This window comes from Talpa europaea (genome assembly GCF_964194135.1).
Source record: "Talpa europaea genome assembly, chromosome: 1".
Classification (NCBI taxonomy): Eukaryota; Metazoa; Chordata; class Mammalia; order Eulipotyphla; family Talpidae; genus Talpa; species Talpa europaea.
In genome coordinates this window covers 99,862,374-99,874,451 of record NC_140073.1, presented here as the reverse complement: position 1 = coordinate 99,874,451, position 12,078 = coordinate 99,862,374, and the positions used below count along the sequence as shown (strand labels likewise).

Here is a 12,078-nt window from a genome sequence, read left to right as displayed (position 1 = left end):
TGGGAGATATTTTATTTAAATAGATATTCACATTAGACTCAACCTTAAATAAGTATCTACTTTTTATCGGTACCTAGTTTTGAATTATAGAGTATTTTATAAATACTGTCATATCAGCTCTCTTTTCTTTATATGACTGTCTACAATATGGAATTTTCCCTTATTTCTTATGATAGTCTCAGTTTTTTCATCCTTGCTCTGCATTTGCCTTCTTCACTAGTGTATGATTTTGAGTGTTATATCATTGGTTCCTTCCATACCCATACAATTTGGATATTTATTCAAAGCACTATACACTAATTGGTTGTATAAACCAGGAGTGAATATTTTGTTTTCTGTAGAAAAGATTTTTTTGTTGTTATCTGTAAAGACTCAGGTTGGGGCTGGGACAACAAGAACTTCTTGAAGTAGTCAGTGCTTTGAACTTATCTCCTGCCATAGTCCTGTTACTAAAGTGAGTACTTTAAAGCGGCAAGATGTTTGCTGCTAACAGGTCTCAATTTTCTCCCCTACTTTTTTTATTTACCACCTCTTCTCTCAAGAAAGGTAACATGTTTGCCATGAAAGAGTAACTGATACAGGTTTTGGGATAAAACAGGGTAATCTTGGTTACTCTAATAAAATCTCCAATTGTCAATATATGACTGGTGATTTTCTAGAATTATAAAGTGAGGAGCAATTTCAGAAACTGAAATAGAGAATACAAAACAAAAAAGGAAAGTTTTTGTTCATGATTATTTTGATCTTGTTTATTAGAGTATGAAATGATTATATGACATAATTATGTTCTAAGAAAAAATGCACCAAATTCTGCTGCCAGAAATTTAAGTCAGTGTCTGTGAAATAGTGATGTATTAAGTACATTATATATTCTTATATATAATATGCAATGCTTATTTATAAGTATTGAGTAAAATTAAGTATACTAAGGTATTTTTTGTAAGAATTTTACTATAAAATTCTCTAAAGATAAATATAATAATTTAGTATAGTTTACCATATTTTATTCACTGAATAAATAACATAGCACTTTCTGTTTGTGAGCTATTCATTACCTTAGTTATGAATAATATTTTTTTGAATAATTAATCTCCAAAACTGTTAGATGGCAAATAAAATAGTTTGTATAGGAATTGCTTACTGCCTATTAGTACCTGTCCTTTTAAAAATATTTAATAAGTTATTTTGTCTACCTTTGTATTTGGGAAATGCCCACCACAAATCTTTGCTGACTTGAGTGCTAACCAGGCTTCAATGTTGACAGCATCAAATTTAATTTCAAGGCAATAATTTTAATATTAACAGAATTTTACCTTCTGAAATTCAACTGTATTTCTATTGACCTAGAATATTTCAATCATTGTGCTTCAGTTTATTTCATGTATTATTTTTATGAATTAGATGAAATTTAAATTTTATTCTTTTCAAGAACTTTGCAAGTCAAATAATTTGTTTTTATTCTATAGTAGTAGATTTCATAGCTTAATGGTTTGTAAATTAATTTTTCCAAAGAAAGGTATCATTTTATAAATTGTTTCATTATACTCTTTCTGATGCTCATGTGCTAAAAATATTCTAAGTATATCTCACAGAACGTTGAGCCAGCGTTCTAACTAGCCCTATATAAATCTATACCATAAATCTATACCATAGGGAGCACAGGAGATAAAGGAGATAAAGGAGGTCAAAGGATAGGGGCAGTGAGTGCTTTTGTCTGGGTCAAACATTGATAGCTTCTGGGTTAGATTTTAAAGAATGAAATGGATTTTATCAATCTGGATTTTATCAGTTATAAAAGGAACACATCTCATGCAGAGAAAATGGTAATAGCAAAATATGGAGGTGTTGAAAGTATGATATGAATAGGGTATGCAAATAGCCCAGTTTGTCTAGAAAGGTATGTTAGTGCCTCTTTGAAAGTAATTTGAATATCTGAATGAAGTATTTATGTTTTTAAAAGTTGGCAGTGATGTAGGAGGCACTAAAACTTTTAACCATTGGCATATATTATCAAAAATCTTCACTGTTACTACTTTTATAGCGCTTGTATATCATGATTTAAATTTGAACATGAGCAGCTGTTGTCAGATGCTACAAAAAGTAAAAGTAATCTTTGTTCTTAAGAACTATTGTTATGTTTTTTACCTCATGTTTCAACAGGAACAATATAAACAGACATTCCCAGCACAGTTAAAGAAACAGGAGTCATCTAAGAGCTTGAAGAAGGTTATTGCAGCTTTGTCAAATCCAAAAGCAACCTCTAGTTCACCAGCACATCCAAAACAAACATTAGAAAACAACCACCCTAATCCATTTTTGACAAATGCACTTTTAGGTAATCACCAACCAAATGGAGTTATTCAGAGTGTCATTCAAGAGGCTCCTCTAGCACTTACTACCAAAACTAAAATGCAGAGTAAGATTAATGAAAACATTGCTACTGCAAGTAGCACTCCTTTTTCTTCCCCTGTAAACTTGAGCACAAGCGGGAGAAGAACCACTGGCAACCAGGCAGCTGTAATGCCCTCGGCCTCACCTGTCTTGCATAGTCAAGGGAAGGAAAAAGCAGTTAGCAATAATATAAACACAGTAAAAACACATCACTCTCATCCTACAAAATCTTTAGTGGAACAGTTCAGAGGAACAGATTCAGACATTCCCAGTAGCAAAGATTCTGAAGATTCAAATGAGGATGAAGAGGAAGATGATGAGGAAGAAGATGAGGAAGATGATGATGATGATGAATCTGATGACAGCCAATCAGGTTAGTTTCCGTTTTAAAATTTCAAGTATTTTTGTAAATATTTTGTGAAGGCCAACCTTTTGAAGAGTTTTTCTAATTCACAGATTTATGATCATTTTCATTCACTGTGCTTAACACAGCTGTGTGTCTGTTTATAATGAGCTGGTAAAATATATAAGTAATTAAAATTGGAAATCCAAAGTTAAATTCTCAGCTTTGTTATTCACAACATTAAATAAATAAAAACTTTAAAGTGAATATAAATGATGTAAAATGTATAAGTTCACAAATTTCCTTAATGTTCATTAATTCAGGACCACTTAATTATTTCTTATCTTCATCTCTTTCTGCTCCTTGTTAAAATGTGTCACTTGATATTTTGAACAAAGGTAAAATTGTAGTCACAGTCATTTAAAAAGTACCCATAGCCTAAATCCCTGTGAATGTCCATGAGTAACATCAAATTCATTAAATAGCCTGCAGGGTACTCCCTGAATTTATTTTGTTCACTTTATAGTTATGTTTTTTTTTTAACTTTTTGTTTTTCTTCCCTTTAACTCTTCTCTTTGTTGATAGAAGTTTGAAAACCTAAATATAACCTAGAATAAGTTTTAAACAGAAAGATAAAAGGCATACTATAAACACATTTGCATTTGTTACTGGTTAGTCACAAATCTACTTGTAAATTTTCTAGCAGCCAATATGAAGAGCAAAATATAGTCAGTTACATGATTTAAAATGTCTGTAAGGTAACACCAAAATAGCTCATGGTTAGAACAATTTTTCCTAATGATATTTTTCCCTGGGATATCCCTAAATACAACCTTTCATAAATATGATGAATATCAATATTAATAACTTTCAAAGACTAATTTTTATAATGCAGTTCATTGTGGCAGATAGTACTACACAAAACACAATTTCACAAAGACTTGTTCTGAGAACCAGTAAGATATATAGTCCAAGTATCAGTCTTTTGTTTACCAGTTTAATCTGGGAATGGATTTTGCATATCTTTAGGAGTAGATGCATTTATAGGATTATATAGCTACAACAAACTTTAATTATTAAATCACTAAATTAATCCACACTATTTCTGTAATCATAGTATTTTGGGAAGGGTGAGAAGTCTGATGAAGTCCTGTACCAAAAAAGAAAAAGTGTAGCCAAAAAAAACCAAGAATCTTCTCTCGAAAATTTTCTTTTACCTCAGTCCAAATGTAAGGATGATGGTAGTTCCAGCATTCTCTTCCTCGTACTGATTCTGATAGACTTCTTAAGCCATTGGAATCTGTTAATTTAAATAATCTATTTTCTCTAAACTTAGTTTTTCCATTAAGTTGTAAGTGATTTAAAAAAGTTATAATTTTGAAGCATTGAACAAAACTCATCATGTGAGTAATGTCATATGAGAAGAATTATTTTATGATTTAAGTGTTGAGTAAAACATACTTTCAGTTACAACTTTGAGGATTTATAGACTGCATACATTGTATTCCAAAGACTTGTAAGATAGTAACTTTTAGAATTACTCTTCAGGAACTGTTGCTCTTTGATTTCTCAGTCACAGATGGTGATTCCTGAACTATTCCATGTAGATACAAACTGCAAATTGTTGGTGATTATATAGTTATAATATACAAATGCTTCTTTTACTTCCCAGAATCAGATAGTAATTCAGAATCAGATACAGAAGGATCAGAAGAAGATGATGATGATGATAAAGACCAAGATGAATCAGATAGTGATACTGAAGGAGAGAAAACTTCAATGAAAATGAATAAAACAACTTCCTCTGTCAAAAGCCCTTCCATCAGTCTCACAGCTCACTCAACACCTCGTAACCTCCACATAGCAAAAGCCCCAGGCTCTGCTCCTGCTGCCTTATGTTCAGAATCCCAGTCACCTGCTTTTCTTGGCACACCTTCTTCCACACTTACTTCAAGTCCACACTCTGGTACCTACACTTTGTTTTTATTATTGTAAAATAGAAGTCAAACCAAGAATATTTATGCAGTGTTCTGGGGATGATCTCATTGGAATCAAGTGCTACAGTTAGATTTTAGGTGACTAAGAAAAGTCAGCTTATATTTTCAAAGGATATGACCCAATACCATTTTTACTCTCTGCACTTCCAACTCAAGAACCTGACTGATGACAGCTCTTTATTTTGAACACTTTCATTTTGTGTTCAGTTTTTATGTCTAGGATTTAAAATTTGACTGACAGTTGGACTTTGTTATACTTTAATAATGAGTTCACTTGATTACCTAAGATATAATTGCCTATCTGCCCAACACACAGCCAAATGCCATTGCATTTGTATTAGTGAGTAACATTATTCCATTAGCATGCCATGTCTTATTTTCTATTTGACCTATATAAATTTGTAGGGGTATTCATTGAAAGTTCTTACATTAATGTTCTAAAACTCTCTGTTCTCATTTCAATGGTGAAGAAAGAGATGTATAGTAAAATATGTTGTTTCACTTATTTAACTGTTTTCTTGGAAATTTCCAATTTTGCTTTCACTTGATATCCTAATTAATTTACGGTAGTATGATATCCTACTGATTTAAGGTGTATGTATTTGTGCTTGTGAAACTTGATTGTTGTAAATAGAAGATATTTATATATAATCCTTTTTCTTTGTACTTTAGATAAGTTAAAATACCTAATAGTTTTTTTGACCATAGATTTACATGGATATAGAAGTTATATTATTTCTACATAAATTATATATGTATCTTATATACATTTCTAATATATGAACCATTTGTTGAAAATTTTCAGCATCTTAGTAGCATCTTTATAGAAACCTAAAATAATCTGAAACTTTTATCTACTATCTCCCTCCTGCTGCTTTAGCCATTTCTGTTATTATATTAAATGAGAGGAAAGTTACATATTTTTACAATGGGTTATATTTTCTGTAAATAGAATGACTAGTATTCTGACATGTGGACAAAAGAATAAAAACAACTTCTACTTTATACAGTGTGGTTTGTTGAAAACCATTTAAAATAGTGTACAAACTACAGTAACACACTAAATAATCCACATAATTAAAATATAGTTTTTAAAGAAAAGTTTTAAAACTATAAAAAATTATTATATATAAATAATTTTTTATATTAACTGGTTGAATTTTCTTGAAGGCACTTCCAAAAGAAGAAGAGTCACAGATGAACGTGAACTGCGTATTCCTTTGGAATATGGGTATGCAAAATAAGATTTCTCTAACCCTTTTCCCATATATTATGTATGTTTGATATAGCTGAGAATTGAAATTAAGGCTGTTATTGGTAGATATGGCAGAACTGGGGGGGTTATGCAGTTAGGAGGGGATATAACTGGAAAAATACAAAAGCAGATCATTTGGCAAAAGGCAGAGGAAAGAGTATTTGAAGGTTTTGTAAAGAAAGAATTATAAGGTAGTGAAAATTACTGTGGCAAAACTGAGTGACTTAAGCAGTCTGACTAGAATAGTTTAATTGGAATTATGAAATTTCACACTGGAAGTACATGACCAAATAGCGGAGAGCCAGGTTTACTTTACTTTTCTTAAAAATTTTCAGACTTTAAAAAAACGCACTATACTTTGATACATGTTATAGTAAGTATCCAAAGTAATACCACTTACTAGTTTTTTTTTTTTTAAAAAAAATAGAGTTTAATATTTGTAAATTGTCTTCAATTTTTAATTGAATTATTTAGCTAAAAATCTAAGTGAGTTTAACGTAAATGTATTTGATTTGTATGATTTGGGGTTTATGTTTGTTTTCTTTGTACTTTTTATGTTTTCTAAAGAGCATGTATACTGAAAATTTTTAATTTTCATTTTTAAAACCCTTCATAAATTAAGTATAACTTTCATTTCTGTTATGTGTAGCTGGCAGAGAGAGACAAGAATAAGAAACTTTGGAGGGCGCCTTCAAGGAGAAGTAGCATATTATGCTCCATGTGGGAAGAAACTTAGACAGTACCCCGAAGTAATAAAGGTACATTCTTTTCACCAAATAACATATATTTGGTGTCTATTAAGCATGCTTATCCAAAAAAAAGTGTGCTCCTTTTTTCAGATAAAGTTCCTTGATACAATATATTTTCTTGTGTGGGACTATTGTATTTAACCTAAAACTCTTATTAGAATATACAAAACATTAGTATTCTAAAGATAGCTATACATCAAAGCTGGGTTGTAATTATTAAAACCTGAAGTGGAAAAATATGTGATTTTTTCAGTATCTCAGCAGAAATGGAATAATGGATATCTCAAGGGACAATTTCAGCTTCAGTGCAAAAATAAGAGTGGGTGACTTCTATGAAGCCAGAGATGGACCGCAGGTATCCACTTTTTAAAAAGTAAAGTTTTTGAACCAAAAAGTAGTGCCATAAAACTAAATGAAGTAAATTTCACTCCACTCTGGAGCATTGCCTTTTCTTAGTTAATTCATATATAGCTATACATAAAACTTTGTGGTAAACACACAACAAGGCCTTAATCTATTGTTTCAGTAACAAGGAGCTTTGACCTGATAGATTTCTTATTTCATAATTTTTAGCCAAACTTTTTCCTATTAGTTCTGTCAATTTTACAGGTATAAAAGTATCTCAACATTCATGTGATATATAGAAAACATTAATTGCCTGAAAGGTAATCAGTTTTTTAAAAATTAATATTAATAGGAAGACCTTAGGGTTTTTTGGGAAAGATCTTGTCCATTCAACTGTGCCATGATATATGATCCATTTTCACAAATTTGGAAATTTTGGTATGGGCGGGTATAGCTCCTTACAATTAGGTTAGTGAAATTTCTGCTTTTTTGGGAAATTGATTTTTTAAGCTAATTATACACATTTCTGAACATAACACAGCTCACTTTGCACTTGTGGGTGAGTACACATCCTCATGAAGCAGCACAAAGAACCCACCAGAGTCCTCATTTCCTGGGTATTTCCTTTACTATTTTGCCTTTGTTCCTTACTAGGATTCAGCTTATTATTCCCTTTAACTTTATCAACTCCATGGGAAGACAACCTAGTTAAGGAATGAGGAGACCTAGATTTTTGTTATTCCACAAAATAGTTTTGTGATTTTGCACAAAATAATGCCCACATTTACCTCAGTTTCTTTGCACAGCCTAAACAAGGCAAAGACATAACTAAATCTCAAGGTTTCTGACAATGTTCTTTTGCATTCATTGTATATCTTATTTTCCTTTTGTCAATGACTTTTTCAGGAAGAAGTTATGTCCAGATACATTTGTCTTGTTATTGGTAATGTAAAATTCTAGAATGTATGTATTTAAGGTTTAACTCTTTATGGAAATATGGAATTTTTTCAGCTTTTTGTTTTTAAACTCTAAGAAATGTTTAACTAAGACTAAATCAGTCACTAGATTTTCAGAATTCAGTGAACCATACTGGTTTTGACACATTCCATATGTATGGATCAGTCATTTAGTCATAAATATATTAGAAGGCAATAAATATTTAAAAATTCTTGTAATTTTTCAACCTTTTGGTCCCTGTTACCAGATAATGCTTGTCTTATCTATGCCAAAGAGTTCTTTATGTTTTTAAGCTCAATAGATTTTTGTTCTGAGAGGAAAGCTAATCACTATTCAGTACATAAAAGACTGGATCAGTGATAATTATACTTAATCTATAAAGTATCATTAGGCAAAGCAGAATGTTCTTTGACATCCATTCACTTTTTATTGAATGTAATCAATGTTTTCCAAATACCTATTATCTTGTTGAGAGATTTATTTCAATCAAAGATGTGTGATGAATTAGTAAATTCAGAACCTGTTAAACAACATTACAGTGGACTATTAGGGGAAAATACTAGCAATTTGAGAACATTTCTCTCAATTTAAAAATATTAGTAAGTTGGCTTCACTTCAGGACACTTTTAGAGAACAGCAATTAAAGGTAAGTAATCTAAAAAATGTGTAGTTGATTAATATCAGATGCATATGGTTGTGGAACCCTATGTATTACCATATAATACGTGATTAATATGTAGAAGAATGTACTTTTTAAAACATTTATAATTATAAAATAAAGATTATTTTTGAAAATAAAGATTATTTTTGATAGAGTAAATATGATTTATAATAATTCCGACTGCCCTAAATTTTATAGAAGATATAACAGATAGTTTGGAACAGAGCACTGTTACCATGTGGTGATGTCCACATGTTTGCCTTTGTACATATTATATAAATGGTTTGATGACTGTGTATCTATTGAAAAACAACTTATGCACATTAAAAGAATGGGAGGAAATATATCAAATTTTTAATGATAGAGGTAATGGTTGGTGGGTAGTGGATCCTTTTCCCCCTACATTCTTGCATGTTTCTTATCTTCTAAAATGTGCTTGTATTTCAAATATAATGTGAAAAACAACTAATTTTTAAAAATAAATACTTCTACACCTTGTGATTCAATAAAACTAAGCATTCAGTTTTCAAAATTCATGGAGATAGTAGATAATGATTTTAAATGTTACTGCTGCAGTTTTCCAAGCTTTGTATATTTATTTTGGGTTTTGATAACAAGCAAAATGTTTGCAGCTTCATTAGTATTCGTAATCACTTCTCTAATAAAATAATTGAAATGGAAAACATATTTTCTCTATCATAGTTTTCTTTTTCCACTTAAAACTTAGCTCCAAACAACCAATATCAGTTATCTAAGTTCTTACTTTTGCTCAAACATATCAGAAATTATATATAAATTATATGTAAAGATCTATATTTTATAAGGTAAATTTAGGAGGTGATAATTTCTGCTAGAAGTTAATAACTGAAGTAGAAAACAGTGGTTATTTTGTATAAGGTAATTGTTTTTTCACTCATCATATTTCTGAGCTTAAGATAAGGGTTATATATTTCAACAGCAAATATCTGTTGAAAATCTTGACTCACTTGTATAACATGAGAGGTATGAGAACTTACATCTATGAATTTAAATAAATTCATTATTAATTGAAGGAAAACAACCTGATTTTTACCTTTAAAAAAAAGTGAAGCCCTTACTTCAAGTAAACAGGATTGACATAGGAGTGAGTGGGCAGATCCTTTCATTTATTCTTTATTAGTTTTATGTATTTTATCTACAAGTGTGATAAGAGATTTGTGGCATCAGCTACTTGTCAGCACCTACTATAAGCTATCAAATACTTCCTATCAGGATTAAAGTCATGATTTTAGTGATATAGACTTCATGGACAAAAATGAACCATAACACAATAAGTTCACTGTTATATTGCTAGCTACCATCTAATAAATTTCTGTTAATTACTTTAACCACTTACCCCTTTGAAAATGGTCTAAATAAATTTCATACAAACGTCTGCTCCATCACATTATAAAGAACTTGAACCTGCTTATCATTGTTTCCATTTTTGTTTTTGAATGTCAAAATAATAACAGTAAAGTTAAGGCAGAAAGATTTTGGTAAATATAAAATAGTACCTGAATATGAGGCTTTGGTAAAAAGATAAAAGGTGTTCATATTTTTACTAGAATTATATGTTGGCTTGAAATTGAATTATTAATGACAAGAAATATTTTGATATTTATTAGTCTACTTCAAAAAGAATTTTTACAGAATTGTAGGGAATAAAACAATTACTTAATTATTACTTATTTACTTAATAATTGCAATACATTTTCTTTCTTTTTAACCAGAAGGTTCATGATAATCCAATGTATCCGAGGCAAAAAAAGGAAAGATGCGAAGAAGTAAAAAAAGTGACTTAGAAAATGTTGCTCTCTCTATTTGAAATACTTTTTAAAAAGACATTTCTTCTTTTTAATAGCATAAGACCATGAGAAAAGAAAAATATCTGAGGTTCTTATTGAGAAGAGCCTTTTGCATCATCATTTAATCAATAAGTACTTGTGGCTTAATATGCCAGGCATTTTTTTTTCAAATAAAATTTTCCCTAATGGCACTTCAAATTTAAAAAATTGTGAACCTGTTGGCTATAGAAATGAACTTGAAATATTAGCTTCAAGGAAAAGTTAGTATTCATAGAAAAACTGAAGAGTACAAAAGATATAGAAATTATGATCACTGACTCAGAGAAGCCTATTTTCTAGGGAAGATATAACACTAAGCACAGTGCTGTCCAACTAAAATCAAGGTTTTATTAATAAGGAGTAAGAAGGGGAGACTTCACTATAAAGTTGGCAAAGCAGTCTTTGGCTAGTAATTATTTCAAATAAGTAAAGAACAAAAGATTGTGAGTCAACAACCAGAGGGGAGACTTTACTATAAAGTTGGCAAAGCAGTCCTTGGCTAGTAATTATTTCAAATAAGAACAAAAGATTGAGAGTCAACAACCAGAGTTCTAATTCAACTCTGCTGTTAACTGTCACACCTAATGCTACTTATGGACACTGAGAACATGAAAGATCAGTACCAGAAATCTAAAAGTCTGGAAATTTATGTCTCTGATCTACCAGGTAGGATTTTTGATGGCTAGGTAAGGGCCTATACTGGGAGGCTAATTGTGTTCAGTTATGGGCCTAAAGGAGGTTTTAAAAGTGATCACTCTTACAGGGTAACCTGCTATCAGTAACTGGAACACATCGTGAGCATTATGGAAGCAATTTTATCAAGCCACATCTTTCTCAACTGTTTGTAATAGATGGCTCCCATCAACCAGCATTTCTTACTCTTTCACATCTTTTTAAGTACTACTCAGTACACAATATTATTAGAGAATGATTAGAGTAGATCACAAATTCCTAATGCTGAGAAGTTCATAGTATATAAAACTCTCACTCTGCCTACTTCTGACACTATAAATTACCTTAAAAATAGAAGTATTAAACTGTGAGATAGGTATAAGGAAATCCACTTAATTTTTCTTAAAATATGAAATGTCAAGTTATGTCAAAAGTATTTGATGCCCTTGCCTTGCTTGTTCCTTAATATTTTTCTTAGACTCCTAGCAGGGTAATTTAGCATCCTGTGTTTCTTTGAGAAACTCTGGCCTACTTTTCTAGGCTTTATAATTTACTCTACTGTAATGTGAAATATATATAAGAGGCCTATGTTGGGTATGAAATGCTAAAAAAAATTTTTTAATAGATCAGTTATTAGAAGAATTCTAAAAGTTTCCTTTCTAAGAGAATGGTAGTGAAAAAAATTAACTATTTGAATCTGGTTAAATTTATTGAATGTTATTTAACCAAAACTCAGTTTGGTAAGTAATAATTCCTTATATTTTATTCATATATATATATATAAAGATATATGTGAATATATTTTATATATATTCACTATAATTGTATTTCAGGAAGCATTTA

General features: G+C 30.4%; 1 protein-coding gene across 4 annotated transcripts in view; it reads left to right on the top strand.

The window, feature by feature from the left end:
* BAZ2B (bromodomain adjacent to zinc finger domain 2B) overlaps window positions 1-12,078 on the top strand; it is a gene marked incomplete at its 5' end in the record, with an annotated part of 102,514 nt that overhangs the window by 32,593 nt on the left and 57,843 nt on the right. For 2 of the 4 annotated variants that reach the window (XM_084235176.1, XM_084235175.1), the window contains 5 exons: window positions 2,161-2,764; window positions 4,407-4,700; window positions 5,902-5,962; window positions 6,636-6,744; window positions 6,989-7,090. In XM_084235176.1, coding sequence (XP_084091302.1) covers window positions 2,161-2,764; window positions 4,407-4,700; window positions 5,902-5,962; window positions 6,636-6,744; window positions 6,989-7,090 — 1,170 coding nt within the window. The remainder of the gene's footprint in view (window positions 1-2,160; window positions 2,765-4,406; window positions 4,701-5,901; window positions 5,963-6,635; window positions 6,745-6,988; window positions 7,091-12,078) is intronic. The other 2 variants (XM_084235178.1, XM_084235177.1) reach the window with 1 other exon arrangement.